The sequence below is a fragment of the Myodes glareolus genome, chromosome 12 (assembly GCF_982192425.1).
Source record: "Myodes glareolus chromosome 12, mMyoGla1.1, whole genome shotgun sequence".
Classification (NCBI taxonomy): Eukaryota; Metazoa; Chordata; class Mammalia; order Rodentia; family Cricetidae; genus Myodes; species Myodes glareolus.
Genome location: NC_142037.1, coordinates 23,240,596 through 23,261,259, shown reverse-complemented (window position 1 = coordinate 23,261,259; position 20,664 = coordinate 23,240,596). Strand labels below are relative to the sequence as shown.

At 41.8% G+C, this 20,664-nt stretch overlaps 1 protein-coding gene and 1 pseudogene across 1 annotated transcript in view; one reads left to right on the top strand and one right to left on the bottom strand.

Annotated features, from left to right (window-relative positions):
* The window catches only part of LOC148120221 (calcium uptake protein 2, mitochondrial), a 92,870-nt gene that overhangs the window by 38,399 nt on the left and 33,807 nt on the right, over positions 1 to 20,664 (top strand). The window contains exons 3-6 of the mRNA XM_087912143.1: positions 4,992 to 5,023; positions 5,124 to 5,199; positions 15,356 to 15,403; positions 17,081 to 17,163. Coding sequence (XP_087768269.1) covers positions 4,992 to 5,023; positions 5,124 to 5,199; positions 15,356 to 15,403; positions 17,081 to 17,163 — 239 coding nt within the window. The remainder of the gene's footprint in view (positions 1 to 4,991; positions 5,024 to 5,123; positions 5,200 to 15,355; positions 15,404 to 17,080; positions 17,164 to 20,664) is intronic.
* On the bottom strand, positions 6,357 to 6,917 carry LOC148120222 (profilin-2 pseudogene; annotated as a pseudogene).

Here is a 20,664-nt window from a genome sequence, read left to right as displayed (position 1 = left end):
CAGTGTGTTTGCCAGTAGCCTTATTAAAGTTTCGTGTGGGGCCAGCTATCAGTTGCTCAAGAAATCTGAGCAAGAGGCACAGAAGTGACCCATCACTCCCTTGTTTCTGTTCCAGTCTCTCTGTGCTCGTGCGTTTTTAATCAAGCACCCTTGAGGTGCTTCCTCCCATCGGTTAAGTGAGAAGTATTGAACATATGTGAGGTGACTTACTACAGAATGTGTCACTGTGCTAGGCCACAGGGTAGTACATGGAGTCGCGTGGATGGAAGCGGTCTCACTGTTGCTGGGTTAGCGCCAAAGCCTCCTGACTTGTTTCTAGATCCACAGAGTAGTAGTATCTGCTTCAGAGTGTTGTGGGGTTGGTGAATTAGAGAGCGTGAGAAAAAAGTCTGTCCATTTTAAAAACGGAAGCTGTTCAATCTGTAGAGTAGAAAATGCAGTCAGCCAGAATCAGATGCCTGCCACCTAGTAGTTACCAGCATTATTAGCACGCATCTTTTTTGGCCTGTAAATTTTTTTACAGAGACAGGATTCACATGCCGTAAGGTTTACCCTTTAAAATACACCCTTTTCCTTACAGATGTAAGACCTTGTGTTGTCTGCTGTGTACGTCATAACCAGCCTCTTCTGTTTAATGCCAGAGCAGTTTCCCTCTGTCATTGCTGCCTGAAAAAATGTTGACTGTTCCATTAGTATGCTATAATTTAATTATATGGGAGCATTTACATTTCCTACAGTTATTTTACTAATATGAGTATTTTGTAGTGAGTATAGTTTTTTATGTCTTTGCTTAACTGATTCTAAAATAATTTTCTGAACTTGTAGTCATGAAATACAAACACTAAGACTTCTTAAGAGTATTATTAATTTGTCTGCTAAGACAAAGAATCTGATAATTTCTGTTTCCTGCCTAACTGGGAATTTTCTCATCAACTTTCAATAATAAATGTTTTATTTCATTACATTTATCAAGAAGTACTATGTTGTAATATGTTTTTCTCTTTTGGCTTTTGGGGGGCCCACCACCCAGCTCCCAAATAAATCCCACCTGGAGGCTCATTCTTAGTTATGAATGCCTGGCTCTAGCGTGGCTTGTTTTTTGTCAGTTTTTCTTAAATTATCTTTTGCCTCTAGGCTTTCACCTTTCTCTTCTTCTGTATGCCTTTCTCTACTTTCTCTACGGCTTGCTGCATAGCTGGGCAGGTGGGCCCTGATGTCCTCCTCTCCTTGTTCTCTTTCTGTTGTTCCACCTTCTCTCGTTTCTCCTTTTATACTCTCTGCCCGCTGCCCCGCCTATCCTTGCTTCTGCCTCGCTATTGGCCCGTCATCCCCTTATTAGGACCATCAGGTGTTTTAGGCAGGCAAAGAATCACAGCTTCACAGTTAATCAAATGCAGCGTAAACAAAAGTAACACACCTGAAAATAATATTCTACAACTCACTATTTTTTTTAGATTTCAAGAGCAAAATTTTACCCTAGAGTAATAAAAATGGACAGAGAACATCACACCCTTTCTGAGTAACATGTTTAGTGCACGGAGCAGTGAGTCACAGATGGCATGTCCATGTCTGCCTGTTAAGAAACTTGATCATGTTCGCCTCCCTTCCTTTGCTCTTCTTCCCCCACGCCGTCCTCTTCCTTTCTTTTATGTCTTTTTATTAAGATTCTGCTTGTGAAAGAAAATGTGTTTGTCTTCTGAGCCTGCTCTAATTCATCTAATATGATGATCTCCAGGTCCTCCCATTTTCCTGCAAGTGACACAACTTCTTTACAGCTGAGTAAAGTGTCATTGTATATCTGGAGCATGCTTCCTTTTCCTTTTAGCTAGCGTGGACACCTAAGCTGCTTCTGTACCGAATGCGGTGTTGAACATGGAAATTCCAGTTCTCAAAGCACAGGAGGATGCTAAAGCCACTGTTCAAAAATGTACTCAGCTGTGAAGCCAGCGCTCTATGGAGTCTTGTACCCCTTACTCCAGCCAAACAGAAATCAGAATTCTCAGGGCATTTGAGGATGGTACAAGAGTAGCCAGTTTCATCATCGCTCGGTAGATGACATTTTCACTCTGGCTGTTTTGAAAATACACAAGCACATACACACACCCTTGAGATGGTGCCCAACAAGGATATTCTTGGTTGTCACTCTGTAAGGTGACAAATAACTCAAAACTTCCTTATCCCCTGATGCATCACCATCCCATCCCCAACTGAGGATTGGCTGCATGGCCTGCTTTAAAAACAGGCGTCCTTTGTAATCTTTGGGGCAGACTGTACCTCCCCCGAGATGCGGGAATGTTCCCACCCTGTTCTCCTAAGTTCTTCAGACATTTCTCCTGCTCGCATTGTGCTTTGTTGTTGCACCCACTGATGCCTCTCAGGCTGCAGAAAAAGCCATCAGACACATGTGATGTCTGTTTTACTTTCGTGTTTATGTCAGTGGGAAACTGCAAGGAAAGCTCATTTCTCAGTATCAGTTTTTACTGTTTTGGAATATGACAGTATAGAGGTGTTAACCCAGAAGACTTCCTTAGTGCCCACAGCATTCCAGCCCCTTCTCTTTGACAGTTGAAGCATTTCATTCAGTTCCCACGTTAATTCTATCGTGTTTATAAAGCAGAGGCTGGTACCAGATCTTGCCTCTGTGCTCCTGTGACTGCTGAGTGATGTGGTAGACATAGACCCCTTCCTGGCACATCAGGCCACAGATGAGCCTAGTGCTTATAACACCCACTCCTCTGTTCCACGACCATCCTATATACAGATGAACAGATTTTGTAATTACTATGAAATGACCAATGTTTCTATTTTAATTTTTATTTACAACAACCAAATGCCTTTATAATCATATGCTACTGATGAATCAGTTCTGTGAAGACGAGTCCATAGTTCCATTACTGTCTTCACTTGGGTCAGGTTGTCCAGTATCTGATTGAGATACTGGCAGTATTATGAGCTAAATCATCTTGTTTGTTTATATGTATGTTGAGGATAGTACTACATTCAAAAGCCTAGGACCTGGGAGTGGGAGTGGAATTCTCTGAAAATTAATTTCACACCTTCATGCAAAGCACTCACCTACACAGTTAAGCAGATATGAGGTCTCCCTTCTTCGGGAGTTTCTGTAGTTTACTTCTTGCCCTAATTCTGGTAGTATATTATCATTCATGACTTTATTATTGCACTGTTCAGTGCTATTTCTCTGACACCGAATGTTAATGGGTTGGCCATTTGACAGTCTGACGTCCAGCTCTAAGCTAACAGACGTTACCTAACTCATTAAGTTTCAAATAGATTTTTTTTAAAGCACATGACTTTTTTTAAACTTCAAAAGAGGCTTCTAACTATCACATATTAGAAGCCACCTCAGATCCTCGATTCCCTCAGCTTCCCACTGCCAGTTATTGCCACCTCACAGGCTTCCAAACAGAGTGCAATCTTTTTTCAAACTGGGAGAACTAAAAATAAATATACATGGTAATGAAATTTGTAGTATAAGCTTTAAGAAAAAAATGTTAGGAGACCAAGCGTGGTGTCACACACCAAGGCAGGAAGGTCACCAGTCTGAGGCCAGCCATGATGGCACACACCAATGCAAGAGGGTCACCAGTCTGAGGCCAGCCTGAGCTATATAGCAAGACTACCCTTCAAGAAATAAAAAGAAAAACATTATGATAAATTTGAATTATGATCAATTTCTTTTAAGTTAATATTTTGAATTTTAATTAAAAGTGATAAAACTGCCTCCATAATTATATGCATAATTAAGCTGTTATATTAAGAATTAAAATAGTCCTGGGTATGTTGCCACACAAACTCATGAAATAAGACAAAAGAATGGCTTATCTCAGGTGTACCTGTACTACAAAGCAAGTTCCAGGACAGTGAAGACTATATAACATATAGTTATATGTTTATATAGTTATATGTGTAAAAAGCAAACAAAAAGTTAAAATATATGTATTGCACCATTTTCTAGAGAAAGTAATCATCATTATATTAGTAATTTTATACACACTTTACAGACACTTAGAGTTGCAGGTTATATAGTAACTTACATGCTATGATGGACTTTCACTCACAGGCACATAATGCTCAGCGAAAAACCAGGATAGTAACATGAAACCTCCCAGGTAAGATTGTAGATGTTTCTACGCCTGTACAGTAATGTTCATCACTAGGTTTGAGACAGACAACATTTTTTATTTAAATGAATTTGGAGAGCCCACGTAAGGAGCCAGATATAGCACAGTGGCATACATCTGTAATCCCAGCACTTCTGCAGTGAGATTTGAGGTGGAGACCAAGAGCCACCCAGAAGAAACCCACAGGCCAGCTAGGCTAGAGTGCACACCAGAGCAGAAACATGTGAGACCTGCCTCCTAAGCAAGGTGATGGGAAGGGGCTCTTGAAAGTTATCCTCCGATCACCCCGCATGTAGTGTGACATGCACACACCAACATTCACAAAATAATAAGAATAGTAAAGTTTTTAAGAAGCTTGAAAGCCTGAAAGAGCTTCAGGTTTCTATTGTGTAATAAGACACTGTGAAGAGCGACTGGGATATTCTTGGTCGCCCCTCTAACTGGGCTGGACAGTGGTATACTTAAGAGATGGCTCTAGATCGGAACAGGGCAGCTTTCCAAAACTACCCTATTGAAGTGACCTCTTTGAATCAGTGAAACCAAAACACTGACTTTAAAAAACAAAGGACCCATGTGGCACAGATCAATGCACAGTGCCCTCAGAATAAAGACTGTAAGATTCACGTGTGTGAGAGAGACTGAGAATGGGCCTTGCAGAAAACTACAGTATCATTGTATTCACATTCAGAATTCTTTGGCTCCTGATTTTACAATAGAGATACTGACTAAAGTCGCCAGCTTTATTTCTTACCTAGATTGAGTTGTTCGTTTTAGAAATGATTTTCTTCCCTACTGCAGTCTGAGTTTAGAGAAATGTGAGTGCTAAGTCATGGTTCTCCTTTGTTGTAGGTAAAACACAAGTCAAGAAGCTGGCGAGGAAGGTAAGACATGCTGGGGCTTTGTGTGTGTGTTTGGGGGGACCTGGAAAATGAACTTGTATACCTTAAACTGAAAGATTTTCACTTGTGTGTTTGTCCTAAGGATATCGAGGATGTACTATCAGGAATCAAAACAGCACGCTGTGGATCAACTTTTTTTAGAGACCTGGGTGATAAAGGTAATTTTCAATCATTGTTAAATTTCTATGTATATATTTAACTAAGTAGTGTTAGATAATTAAACTGGGATATTTGTGCCATGTGATTTTTTTTTGGTTGGAATAAATTTATTTCATCTGTCTGTAAGCAAGGTGTTTAATAGTTATGGCACTTTTTAAATGCATATTAAATCAGATGAGTTAAACTGTATCCCAGATGTAACAAAGTGCCAGGAAAGAAATGGACAAATCAGCAACAAGATTTGTTTTTAAATGTGTACATTATGCACAATGCCCAAACAATAGAAGCAAATACTAGAATGTCCCTAAAGTAGTGCCATTCGAAAGAAAACCCATCTCGCAATAGCAACAGTTTATTTTAACAATAGTATGGCACAGGATACATATGAAAAAATACATCACAAGACAGCCAAGTCCACAATGATGCAACTTCGTATAAAAACCTAAGTTGCAAATAAAAATTGGTCCTATGAAAAATAAACTGGAGACACTCCAGATCGTTATGTTGGGAACCTAAAATCCATAAGGGCAGCCTTTTACAATTTTACTCAAGAAGAGTAAAATTGGTGTGCAAAGACAAGAAGTCTGAGCTACTGCAATGACAGAATGTCCCTAGGAATCTGATCGGTATGGTTATTGTAGTAAGGTCATGGGAGGAAGTGCCTTTGCTCTTGACAGTTACACTTTCATATCCTATAGACACTACAGAGTCTGTGTCAAGTGCAATCATAGTATTAAAAGCAAATCACTGCAGCTCTCGATAGCTCATCGACAAAGGAAGTTAAATAAACCAGGCACTACACAAGAGAATGGAAAAACCAAATACCTCATGTTTGAAGGGAGGGAATGAGAAAAGAGTGATGTAAAGACATATGCACTTTTTCCTCCCAACCATGTGCTACAAAAGGAAGACTAAATGAGCCAAGTAAATGCTCAAAGTACTGAAAAGACATTGATTGAATTAGAGATTGTACAACCCACACAACCTGCTTGATATTAACTTATTTTAGTAATCAGTATCCCATTAATTAATTCCTAAGACAAAGTGATGCCCAATTTGGCATGCCCCCTTTCCCCAATTTCAAGATATCATGCATATCATTATTGTGCTGCAATTATAATGCCAGATAAAGGTTGGTTACACACAGTGGTTAACATCCAAAGACCCTTTGGGAATCATGACATTAGAAAATAGATAAAGAAAAATGAGCTACCATCTACATACAGTCTGGTAGTGCTGTCATTGTAATTGGGGTGGTGATGAAGACATTTGGTAGATAGAAGGGAGAGGCTGCTTACACATCAGACCTCCTAAGGTATAAAGAGAGTTCATACACTTTCTTGTTAAGTGAGGCTCCATGGACACCTTCCTTTCCCATGACTATAACCAGTGCTCTACCAGCTCTGCTAACAGCATCATTGAATGTTGGCTCCCCACCTTGACTCTTTGTCCGGATATTCATTGTGCAGTCACCATCAACGTATAGGCTATCTCTGATCACTGAACATTTCTTTGCACCAAGAGTCAAGCTGTTGGTAAAGAAACCTTCCCAGCCTTTTCCTACAGTCATATCTATTTCTGCTGGTGTGATACTCTGGAAGACGCCCCCAGCCGTGGCTGTCCAGACGTATTTGGCGTCGCAGTAGCCGACAATGGCGGCCTCCTGGAAGCAGCCATCGCCCATCAGGTTATCCACATAGCTCTGCCAGCCAGCCATCTTCGAGCCCTTTGCACTGCCCTTTGCACTGCAGCGGGGACGGCAGGAGCAGAGCGTGCCATGTGATTTAACCAGTGTTTCATGGCATAATAAATGGTTGAGAGATAACTTTCTCAAGTTTTTTTAAGCAATAAAAATACATTATTTCACATCGGTGAGTAAGTCCTAGAGAAGGATTGAGGGAAAGTGGAGAGAAAGGAGATGAGGCCTGTGTGGACATTAAGGAGTCCTGTACAAAGAAATAAAAAGGCCAGACAAAATGAGCAGAGGAAAACCATGAGAATGCTTCCAGGGGCTGAGAGAACATGGTAAAGAGGAGAGGTAGGCCAGGCATGCAGATGCACACTGAAGTCCTAGCCTTGGAAGGCTATATCTTGATGCCAGAGTTTGTCAAAAGATTTTCCCACACTGACTGAAATGTTGTAACTTCAGTCCCTGAGTCTACAGCACATCTCTTAATTTACACACATTGAACATCCTTGCCTCCCTGGATACAACCAACATGGCCATAATGTTTATGCTCCTTATTGCATTCTTAAATTTAATATGCAAATTATTGTGACTTTTTGTCTTCTGTTGCTGCTGTGCACTTATGTGGTTTTGATATCAGGGCTAATACCAGCTTCTCACAATGAGTTTTGCAGTTTTCCTATCTTTCTGCTTCATGGAGTAGTTTGAAGAGTGTTGGTGTTGCCTATTCCTGGTATGTTTGGTAGAATAAGGGAAAGAATCTGGTCTTGGTGTGCTGTTGTGAGACCCTTACTGCCTCTGTCTCATTGCTTGCTATAGATCTGTCTAAATTAATTCTATCTTCTTGATTTAACTTTGGTAGGGAACCTGTTTCTGTGAATTCATGTCTTCTAGTGTTTTTGGAATGTAGATTTTTCAAGGTAGTCCTTCAAATGATCCTTTGGATTTTGTTGGTATCTGTTGTAATGTGCTAGTTTCATATTTAATTTGATTGATCCTCTCCTCCCTCTCTTTTAATTTTTTGACCAATAGTTTTTCTATCTTGTTTATTTTCTAAAAACCTACTTCGTTTCATTAAGTCTTTGTATTGTTCTTTTAGTGTCCAGCTCATTTCTATCCTCATATTTCTTACTATCTACTGCTTTGGGCTTTGTCTTGTTCTTGTTTTTCTAACACTTTTAGATGCACCTTTAAGTAACTCAAATTTTTCAGTGAAGTTGCACATGGAGACCTGAAGGTAACCTCTGGTGCCCTCCTCAAGAATACTGTCCACCTCTGTGAGACAGGATTTCTCATTGGCCTGGAGCTCACCAATTAGTCTAGACAGCCAGCCAACCCAGGAGGCCTCTTGTTACCACCTCCTCAGTGCTGTGTTTACAGCATTGTTGGGGGTGGAAGGAGGGCATTCGTTCGTTACTAGTCACCCAGCCTGGAAATAATCACACAGAAACTGTATTAATTACAACACTGCTTGGCCAATTAGCTCAGGCTAATTAACCTATAATTCTTGTCTTTGGTAGCCACGTGGCTTGGTACCTGTCATTATTGAGGCATTTTCATCTTGCTTCCCCTGCATCTGGGTGACAACTGCAGACTGAGCCTTTCCTCTTCTCAGAATTCTTCTATTCTGGTCACCCCACCTATGCTTCCTGCCTGGCTACTGACCAATCAGTGTTTTACTAAACCAATACAAGTGACAAATCTTGGGATTTTATGTGGTTGCTGGTGATCAAACCCAGGTCCTCATGTAGCATGAGGGCCGGCTTGTCTCCCACACCATCCTCATACTTGCAAAGGAGGTGCATTATTGACTTGAGCCATTCCCAGCCCTACTGTGGTTTCCTAACATAGCAGTCATAGTTAGAAACTCTACAGATGTCTTACCTGTGCCCCAAAGGTTCTGATGAGTTGTGCTTCCACTTTTAAGAAAGTCGTCATTTTCTTCCCTTGTTTCTTCAGTGACCCCAGTGACTTGTTACCTAAGAGTACATTGTACAGTACAGAAATGCTTGTATAGTTTCTATAGGTTCTTGTGCTGTTGATTTCTACTCTTATTGCACTTTGATCTGAAGAGATACAATGAATTCTTTCACTTCTTTCTTATTTGTTCAGACTTGCTTTATGGCCTCTGATGTGACCTACTTCAGAGAAGTACTTAGAAGAATGTTGGCTAGAGTACTGTGTAACTGTCTTATTTGACCTATGATGCTTGAAATTCAATAAAGAATCTTCGTAGTTAATTTGTTCTTGCAGATAACCAGGGTTCAGTTCTCAGCACCCATCCATAGCTCCAGTTCCAGGGGATCCAGTACCCTTTGCTGACTTCTGAGGGCCTCAGGAATGCAAGTTGTACACATACATTCATACACATAAATACACATAGACAAAACACTCATACACATAAAATTTTTAAAATACTGGAAAAAGACAAAATAATAATAAAAAGAAAAATATAAAGGGAAGGAAAATGGCAATAACAAAAGATAAAGCGTCAGAGACGCTCTTTCTGAGTACTATAGGACTGGCGTCTGCAGTGGGTGTGTCAGGGGCACTGTCATGTGATCTTGTAGATTTGTGTCTAGCTATGATTCATGCTGGTATGAGCCTGATCTAGACAAGGGTTAGAAGTCAGCCAGGGCAGTCTTCACTTGGGTCGCTTCCTTTGAAGTATAGGGGCCCTCTGCTGGCCACAGTTAGCTCTGCAGAGGTTTTCCCATCCTCCTGAGATTTTGTTGTTATTCTGAAGAGCCTCATACTGGAGGGCACCTCCCAAGTGTGTTGAGCATAAGGGAAGAAAACACGGCCTGAGATCTTTACAGACAGACCTATTTTCTTCACCTTCAAACCCACTACATATTGAACACCCTGCTGGAGGGCTACAGCTGTGGACAGGTAGTTCCCTAGAGGTTCAGAATTCATAGTCTTTACAACAGAATCCTTGAGGTTGACCTACCCACTGATGTCAAGCTTAGGGCTGTCAGACTCCAGCGTTATTCTCAGTTAATGAGATCTGCCCCTAGCCACCAAGAGCAGAACTTCCTCCTTTATTCTTCACTGGCCAGCCCCAGCCTACAGCTACAGAGTCCTTGGTTTGTAATTATCCTTGTGTTCAGGCCCCAAGGTTCCTGGTCAAGATGGTGGTGAGGAGTGCCACCATGGAACTGCTCCCACTGTGGAGCACGCCTTCTCACCGGAGCCTGAACTGGGTTGAAGTTTCTGAGAACTGTGGGCTTATGCTGTGAGCAGTATTGCAGTCCCTTCACCATGACCACCAGCATTTCCTTCTGGATGGGCTCCTGCTCCCCACCCCGCGCCCTGGGGCTAGACTGCCTGAGCTTGTGGCTGAGTCGCCTGTGGTTTCCCCAAGTCATCCTCCCACTCCTTTGTGGTTTCTAGTGCTGGTCCCCTCTCCCTCTGGAATCCAGTCTGCTCTGTTTGATCCTGGCTCTTCTCTACCGTTCACATAAACCAGCTGCTAGCCCACCATTTTTGTCCTGAGTACTTGATGCTTAGAGTGACATAGGTCAGTGAAGGGTGTGATATGAAGCCATTTTCGAGAAATGGTTGTCATTGTGAAAATTAAATGAAACCTAGTTGATAGGCCTGGGCATGAGCAGAGGAGTTAGGAGGAGGAAGCTGGGGGGGGGGGACAGATAGTTGAGGGCATGTTAGTTATGATGGAGAGATGTGAGCATATTTCTTATTGGTGAGAGAAAAGGGAGCAGAGTTTAAGCACAGCAAATCCTAGAACATAGAAGAAGAGGGATTGTTTGAAAGCCAGAGGGAAAGGCCATCTTGCCACTGGCTGCTGGCTTTTCTGTTGCGCCGGGAGGGAAGCGTGACAGGTGGCTCCCATCTATGTACTGTGTGGGTAGCAGGGCCTGAGGAGCAGCCTGGACAAAGCAGAATAGTGGAGAAAGGAGTAGGGGGGAAGAGTCCATGGTAAGAAAATGGAATGAACTGATCGAGAAGCAAAATAACTGTGAGGAGCTTCAAGCAGAGATGTGGTTCATGAAGAATAGAGCCGCTGGTCAGCTGTGTGCTCACCCTGCATTTTCATGGAGCATCAGAATGCTACAGTTGAATTAAGTTAGGGCTATGTTGGGCAAGTAGAGGATAGTCCTGGAGGAAGCCATTAATATTGACTACTGAAGAAGTTTGACTAATTGTACATGGACCCTAAGTAGGATAGTAAAAAAGGAAGTCAAGTAGGAAGGGAGGTGAAGAGAAGAACGTTTAAAAGTCAAGAGAAAGCTGTCAATGAAGTTAGAAAGCATACATGGTGGGGAAAGAATGGGTGGTTTGAAAAATAAACATTTAGGAATCTTCAAATTAGCTCTAGGGGTATGGTTTACTGGTAGAGCTCCTGGCTAATGTGTGAGGCACTGTGTTTGATTCCCAGGTCCACAAAATAAATACATGTATACACATTATTTACTCTAGTAAATATTAATCAGTAGCTGCTTGTGTCAAGTTCTGTTCATCCCTCAGAGTGTCAGTGTATAGTAGGCAGCAGAGATTCCATTACGTTGCTAATACTGAATTACCCAGTGATCTTTACCCTGTAGTGTCCCTATTGCAGCAGTTCTCAATCCGTAGGTTGTACAAAGGTCGCATATCAGATATTTACATTATGATTCATAAATAGAAAAATTACAGTTAGGAAGTAGAAACAGAATAACTTTATGGTTGGGGTCACCACAGCATGAGGAAGGTTGAGAACCTCTTCCCTATTGTATCCCTCTCCAACCATGCACCAGAATAAACCCATGTGCTTTAGAGGTAACAGTCTCCTACAGTTTTCATATTGGGAGTTTGTAGGAATGTGTGTGTTCTGAGTCAGCAGACTTGGTTTTCCTGTGCTTGTGACCAGAGGATGCAGGGCAAGATAAACTCTGGCACTCATGCTATCTTCATTTTCAGTTATCTCCACAGGGATCCCAGAGTCAGGTGCCTTAACTAATAACAAAGTCTAGTCATCGCAGACAAAAAAAAATTGAGGAAGAATTTAGCAGGGATTTTGCTTGCTTGTTTTTATTTTCTGTTGAAATCTGTATTTCCGAGAAAGAAGGAAAGATTCACCTATACTTCACTGCCAATGTTAATAAAACTGTGTAAAGAACAATTTAACATACTCCATATAAGATCTATCAGAATTTATAACATAGCCAACAAAAGGTAGAATATTCTTGAGATAAAATTTACTATGCTTTAGAAAGAAAAGTAAATTATAAGTTATGCTTATTCTGAATTTTTAAACTGAACTAGATTATCAATATCACACTTGCCTCAAGGATGTTCTGACTATAAACTACAAGACACATTGTTGAAAGATATAAATATCCCCATGGAAGAGCGATAGCCCAGGCTCCTTGGGAAATACAGTTCTCAGAATGCTGTTACTGAACATACTGTGTTTGAGTGTGGTTCCAACTTTAAAATATTTCTGGAAGTGTAGAAACTGTTCACTCATTGCTCCTAGTGGCCCCTAAAGATCCTTTATCAAACTTTAAAGGTAAGTTTTTATGAATCGCACTCGCTCTCTCTCTCTCTCTCTCTCTCTCTCTCCTTCTCTGTTTCTGTCTCTTTTTTTTTGCTTTGTTTTGTTTTTCAAGACAGAGTTTCTCTGTGTAACAGTCTTGGAACTCACTTTGTAGACCAGGCTGGCCTCGAACTCATGAGATCCACCTGCTTCTACTTCCCGAGTGCTGGGATTAAAGGTATGTGCCACCACTACCCAGCCTTTAAAGGTAAATTTTTAAAAACATTCCCCTGTTTGTGCTGGGCATAGCTTAGTGATTGAGAACACCGACTACTCTTGCAGAGGACTCAAGTTCGATTGCCAGCACCATGCGGCGGCTCACAACTGTCTGAACTCATCTTTATGGTGCGCAGACATATGCAGGCAGAACACCAATACACATAAAAATAAATTAATTAATACTTTTCTCTGTGTATCATGCAGCTTTGAAACTGCCACTTAGCAGCATTCAGTTTCCCATCAAAGTAACAGGCGCTAAGCTGTTCTCCAGTGGGTGCCCTTAGACGTGGGGCTCTCTTGAAGCACTTTCTGAGGCCGCTAGGAGGCGCTGCAGGGCTCTCTGTTGTCTGTAATGCATCTGGAGCACAAGCAGCAGTTTTTACACTTCTCTACTGTGTTTACTTAAGTCAGTGTTTCAGAGAAGACGCTGGAATTTTCCTTTTCAAAAACTGTCTATGCTTAAAGGACATTTACCTGTGTTTAAAGACAAGAAAGGTCTCCTTTGGCACCGAGCCCAGGACAGTCTAGAAGTTGCTACCCCAGCCCCCACTCTATTCCTTTGAAATACAGAAAAACACTATTTTTCCCCTTTTTTTAAGGCCGCCAAGGGATGAAATGCTTTGATCCTCAGACTAACATTAGAGCACTTCTGCCAAGAACAGAACATGACAAACACAGAATTTATTTTCCCTTCATGTAAACACTGAAGAGTCTTCAGAAAGAGGTATCCATAGACGGACTACATGTCCACACTCTGAGAAAACACAGCTACTCCAAAATCAAGGAAATAGCTGGTGAGGACAGGAAGTCAGCACCCAGCCTTTGAATATTTTTACCTGGGAGGCTTTGAAGTGATATGATATGTAAGATTTGTATCTGTGATTATCGATAAAATTTATAATAATATATAACTAAGAGTCTGTGTGATTTTATCTGTTGTTGAGTTCTTCATGATAAAGTGTGTTCAGTTGTAAGTTGTGCATTTTGCTAGTATACCAAGCTTCTGACCAAAAGACAAATGGTTAACTCCTCCAACAGCCATTCTTGTTAAAGTCAGACCTTCATTTACTGTTGCTCCTCATTGCACCAACCTAAAACCCGTCACTATGCTAACAAGAAAGTTTATTTAATGACGAGATACGGAACTAGCCCTAAAGCTACCTGGATTTGGAGCTCAGACCAGTACCCATTTTTCAAGCCTTCCAGTTAAATATGGGCTCTCAGGCTCTGGACGCTGTCTTGTCTCAATTTCATTCCCTTTGCCCATGTCCTCATAGTCCTAATTAGAACCCTCCCATCATCGAGTCCACACAAAAGAAGTCAGTGATCCATCATTCTTCGTAGAGCCGCTCATAGTGGCCTAGCTTCCGTCATGAATTACCCTGAACCAGTCCCTAGAGCAGCCTGTTCCCCAGCTTGGGCCCAAAGCCACCTGCCATCTTGGCTGGCCACTGTTTCGTCAGCTTGACCCAGGGTAGTGTCATTCAGGAAGAGGTGATCTTTATTGAGAAAATGCCTCTCTAGGCAAGTCTGTAGGGTGTTTTCTTTATTGGTGATTTATATGGGAAGACCCAGATCACTGTGGGTGGTACCACCCTGAGTGGTGTAAGAAAACAGGCTGAGCAAACCATAGGGAGCAAACCAGCAAGCAGCACTTGTTCATGGCTTCTCCTTTGGTTCCTGCCTCCGGGTTCCTGTCTCTACTTCCTGCATTGACTTCCTTGTATGTGCACTGTTTAATAGAACTATAGACAGAAGTCAGCCCTTTCCTCCCCAAGTTGCTTTTGGTCATGGTGTTTTATCACAGCAACAGATACCATGCCTCCTTCAGTATCATGGAAATGGGAGGAAAAGCAAGGCGTCCCACCCAAACTGCATGTTTAAGAATGAAAAAGAATGGTTTTTCAAAGAGAAATGAAGTTACTGCAACAAAGATTGGATTGTTAACATTTTAAGTAATACAGTTTGGCTTTCTCTATAACCAAAACTGAGCTACTATAGTTGTAAATTTCCGTCAATCAAGTAAAGTATTACAAATAGGAAAAACTAAGTCTAAATTACATAACCTACAGATGAGATGCTAGTGAATTCCTGTTACTTGCTAAGCAGCAGCTGTCAGTATTGTTCGGTGAAGCCAAACTCATAAGGAGACTTGCAGGTTTGTGTGACCTCTGTAAGCCAGAGACCCAAGAGCCAGGAGTGGGATTCAGTCTCAGCCCTAAGTCTTGAAAACCAGGAGAGCCAGGAGTGGAAGAAGAGGGGTAGAGGATGCAGTAAGATGTGCTAGCAGGTAAGGAAGGGGAAGGCAGGCCTGAATTCTTTCCTCGGCATCTTGCTGACAGACTAGATGATGCCCACATGTTGAGAGGTCAGTCTCCTCTACTGAGTCTACCAGTCCATAGACTGATTTCAGCTGGAGAACCCTCATAGATACACCCAGAAAAATGGCCACTCCTTGCCCAATCTAACTGGCACATAAGGTTCGCTATCATGACCTCCTTGCTGGAAGTAAAACTTGATGAAGAATGGTGTCTTTCTTTTTTAAAATGTGGCTGTATTTCAACTCTTATTATACAGTGGTTTCCACTATACCAAAAATGTAGGATAAAATGTCAAATTTTACAGAGGTGAAGTTTCAATATTAGTTATTTCCATGGTTCTCATCTAAAATTTATCTCCTGATTTATACTTACGTTTTCTCTTTCAGGGCTAATTTCGTATACCGAGTATCTTTTCTTACTTACAATCCTCACGAGTAAGTATACTGCTTCTCTGTACAACAGTTATGTGGAGTTCTCATTCTTAACAAGCAGGACTTGAAATTTGGTGTGTGTGTGTTTATCACTAAAAGCATTGGGAATAGAGCTGGTGGTCTCCGTGGGTTAAAGTGCTTACTGTACAGACATGACAACCTGAGTTCGGACCCCAGCATTCAGAAAAACAGGCATGAGGGAATGCACTTGTAGTTCCAGTGCTGGGGGTGGGGCTCACTGGCTCCCCAGTCTAGTAGAATAGCAGCAAAAGTTCCAGATTCCGTGAGAGCTATAAGGTGGAGAGCAATAACCCAAATCTCCATCAGCCTCTGGCTTCCACAGGTATGTGCACAGGTGAACTCACACACGCACGCGCGCATGCGCGCACACACACACAAATCTTAATCTCTCCATCTGCAAAATAATGTTAACTTAGAGTGGGCTCTTCTACCCACACACTATGGCACCTTTGTTTCTGAGACAGAGTATTTACTGAACAGAAAAACAGGAAAATTGTGATTAGTATTTTCTGAGGGAGAAGAAAAATCATAGTGTTGTTCAAGAGAAGGAAAAAAATCATGATTAAGTATTCTCTGAGAAAGAAAGAGCAAAATCATGGTTAGCCTTCTGAGAGAGGGAGGGAAGGAGGGAGGGAGGAAGGGAGGGAGGGAGGAAGGGAGGGAGGGAGGGAGGGAGGGGAAGGAGTTAGTTCTATAGTTCTGTGGAGAGTCTCACAATGTGACCCAGACTGACCTGAAACTCTCTTAAATTCACAGAGACCCTTTTGCCTCTGCCTCCAAGATTAAAGGCATGGGCCACCATGTTTGGCCTCTTAGGGATATTTTTTTTAAAAAACTGAACAAGATTCTTGCCTTTCAAAGTATTCCAGTAGTGGAAACAGAAAAGATTAAGGAATTCTCATATGTGGATGAGACTAAGCAGACATGGCAACTAAATGCAAAATACCTTACATTGATTCTAAAGCAAACACAGCATGAATGAAAATTACAAACTCTGCTTTTCGTGGTTCATATGCTGTAGCAATGTTAATATCTTAGTCTTGATAAGTGTGCTTTGGAATTGGAAAATGTTAACACTAGAGGAAGGGTATGCGGGCATACGTTTTATAGTTGTCAAGAATGGCAAAGTAAAAGGTTTTTAAAAACTAAAAAAGTAAAAAAGAATAGCAATAATATGAAAATAGCAGGAGTGCTTGAGAATACCAGAAGGCCAGGGGTAGGATTAAGTTCTCACAGTAATTTGTTGTGCAGGGTGTGCAGCCCAGCTCCATGGGCGATGTTGAGAGGCCAGAGCTTCAACATCAAGTACTGTTTGAAAGAGAACTTTCCTAGCTGGGTAGTGGTAGGGCACGCTTTAATCCCAGCACTTGAAGGCAGAGGCAGGTGGATCTCTGAGTTCAAGACAAGCCTGGTCTACAGAGTGAGTTCCAGCACAGCCAAGGCTACATAGACAAACCTTGTCTCAAAAAAGAAAGAGAAAGTAAGGAATAAAAAAGAAAAAGTAATGAGAAAGAAAGAAAATATGAACAAGATCCTTTCCTCTGGCTTTTGCTTACATACTTTTTGGTCATTTATTTCAAATTGGAAGGTTTTTGTAGCTACAAATACTTAGCATTTTGCCAACAACTAAATAATTGTTCATTGTTCACGTCCTTGCAGAACCTCACACTGGATTCCATGTCGCTTTTAAAATGCTAGATGCAGATGGCAATGAGATGATCGAAAGGAAGGAGTTCGTTAAGGTGAGTGCATGCTTGGATCGGGGTTATCAGGTGATTGACACTTCCTTAAACATCAAAGCGGTGCTCCTTGTTAGCCTTTGAAGGGTCACAGCATTTGCACGTTCAGACCTAGCTCCTAATGGCAGAGAACCTGGGTTCCAGTTCCCTCTTCTGACCTCTGCAGGCACCAGACACACACATAGAGCACAAACTTACATGCAAGCAAAGCACTCATATATATCAATTAAAAACAAACTTGAAAACTTTCTGAAATACAATCTTGGAGAAAATGACAAGTGCTTAGAGCATAAGATTCTAGAAGAGATGCGCTTTTAACTTCTGCATCATACAGTAAAAAGGACCGTATAGATCATATATGCTTTAAAGAATGCATGTTAAAGATGTGTTTTAAATCATTCTCATATCAAAAGCAAGTAATAGAAAGGTAAGCCTTTGTGAAGAATAATATGCCAAAAAATGTAAATTAGTGCAAATGTTTTAGGAACTAGGTACAGCTAATATTTGGAAAACTGTAAATACAGCTGAGTATTTAATAATATTGTTTTTTTGAGGACATAGTTCTAACCTTCCAAACAGTGAATTCCACTCTGATTTCTAAAAGCTGGTGCTGATATGAAATAAACACCTCAGAGCAAACTGTTGGTTGCACTCTGTAGTTTATGCAGAGGAGGAAATGGTTACAAACTTAGTAAATTGTGCACATCATTGTCAACCAGTGAGGGTATGTGAATGACAAATTGTGTGTGTGCATAAATGACTGATTTGTGGCATTTTGGTTGGTTGGTTGGTTGGTTGGGTTTTGGGGGTTTGGGTTTTGTTTTCCAAAACAGGGTGTCTCTATGTGACTCTAGCTGTCCTGAACTCTACTGCTATTAAAGGTGTGGGCCGCTATGCCTGGCTATGGAGGTGTGAAACAATAGCAGTCTCTTTATTATATGTGTATATTGCTCATAGAAATAAGATGATGCTTGGGTTGAAAAGCAAAACTGCCATCTGCTTTCAAAGTTAAATACATGCTTAGTGTATGACTTGAGAATTTTATTCCTAGATTTACAGTCAAAGAAAAATATAAGTGGGTGAGGTGGCTCAACCTTGTAATCCCAATATTTGCAAAATTTAGAAGGCTTGCCATGAGTTCTAGGCCAACCAAGGCCAGGGAGTGAATTCTAAGCTAGCCTGGGCTACAGAGAGAGACTCTGTCTCAAAAACACAGAATAGCTGGCAAGTGAATCTCTGTAAGTTGAAGGCCAGTCTTGTCTATGTACGAAGTTCCAGGCCAGGAGGCTACATAGTGAGACCCTGTCTCAATAAATAAATAAATAAAGATAGAAAACATATGTTCACCCAGGAACTGAATATAAATATGCATAGCAGCTTTACTCAACCCCAGTCTCTGGGAGCAACCAAAATGCTTGTGAAAAGTGACTAGATACATAAGTGTTATCTATGCAGTAGACTTCTGCTGCGCAACAAAAGGAACAAAGTGTTAAGTAAGCAGCGGGAGGGATGAGTTGAAATGAAGGGAAAAGTATGGACTGTAGGATTCTGTGTATGTACAGTTCTTCATGTCCATACTCAAGGACAGCAGACTCTCGCTTGTCTGTAACCAGGAAGGGGTAAAGGAAGAGAGAAGAGGTCTGAAATGCTGAATACTTCTTCAAATCTTGATCACTGATGGTTACATGGCCATGTTAGGTGTATTTTGTTCTACATAAATTATACTTAGTAAAATTTTTGACCCAGCTCCATACCGTAGCTTTGAATTTTTTTTGTACAAGAAACTCTTGCAAAGCCTTAGAACAGAGGAAGAGCAGAAAAAGACCTCAGTAGAGAATGAAGTGTAAAACAGTGCAGCCCCACAAAAACTAGACTCCCCAATGCTTAACGTTATCAGGAATGATCCAGAGTAGATGTGTCCATCTAGCCACGTGAGGAAGTGAGGGTGGATGATATGAAATCTGAGTAGACTGTCGCGTGGCAGGCAGACCCTCGGGGCTAAAGTGCAGAGACTGTCTTACCTAAAGTGACCAGGAGTGGTAGCTCTGTTTAAGAGTCAATTTTTAGAAATGAAGGCAGTAGGCCAGGGAGATGGTTCGGTGGCTCGGAGTACTTTCTGCACAGCAGGAGGGCCTGGATTCAGAGCACCAGCACCCACATGTGGCCATGCACATCTATAACCCCAGTGTGGGGATGAAGGTGGGTGAATCTCGGGAACATGCTGGTCAATCAGGCTAACAAAAACCAGCGAGTTCCAGACTGAGTAAGAGACTCTGTCTTGAGGGAATATGACAGAGAGCAATAGAAGAGGGCATCCGTCATGGTGCTCTGGCCTCTGCTCAAACACAGGCATGCACACATGCCTGCAAATATACAGCATTTAACATATACAGCTGCCGCAGTGTAAATACACAAAAATACCTGTATAACAAACATGGTTAAGTTAAATGTCTGCTCTAGAATGAAGGCATTTTAGTTGAATAGACTAATTTAAATTCCTTGTTACTTTTCTTTTTTTTTTTTTGAAAGTAATTTTATTAAATTATAAAGAGTTTCCATTTACGCCCCTCCTCCCAACGCCCTCCCACTCCCCCCCCTCCCTCTTCTCCTCCCTCTTTGTCCCCAAGGGCAGTCAGGGTCTCCTGCCCTGTGGGAAGTCCAAGTTCCTCCCCCCTCCCTCCAGGTCCAGGAAGATGAGCATCCAAACAGACTGGATCCCAAAAATCCAGTATATGCAGAGGAAACCAGTCCCAGTGTCATTGTCAATGGCTTCTCAGTAAGACTGCAGGCCAGCCACATTCAGAAAATACGGCCACATTCAGAGAATCTGGTTGGATCACATGCTCGTTCAGTCACGGTCCATCTGGCCTTGGTAAACTCTCATTAGATCCGACCCCTTGTATCAGTGGGTGATAGTATCCCTCGCAGTCCTTCGTCATTTTCTTCCTCCTTTTGCTCCTCGTTTGGATCTTGGGGGGCTCAGTTCGGTGCTCCAACGCGGGCCTCCATCTGTATCGTCATCCAACGCCAGATGAGGGATCTATGGTGATAAGCAAAATATTCATCAGTATGGTCACGGGCCAAGGCCGGTTCAGGCACCCCCTCCTCTGTCCAGAGAACAATCTGGGGATCTCTCCTTGAACCTGGGATCCCATATATAATCAAGTTTCCTGTAAACTCTAATATGACTCCCTTAGTTGAAATATATTCTTCCCTGATCCCACATTCATCCTTCCTCCCTTCCCCCCATCCCGGTCAACAGAGCTTTGCCCATTCCTCCCCTACTCCCTTCTCTCTAACCCTCTCCCCTTCCAACAACCCTCCCACCCCCCCCATGCACCCAAGGTTACCTGGGACTCTTGACTATTTCCTACCTCCTGGCGGATAGCTAAAAAAATCTTCATCAGGTTCGTCTTCTTATTTAGCTTCTCTAGGATCACGAATAATAGGCTCAAAGACCTTTAACTATGGTTAGAATCCACTTATGAGTGAATACATACCATA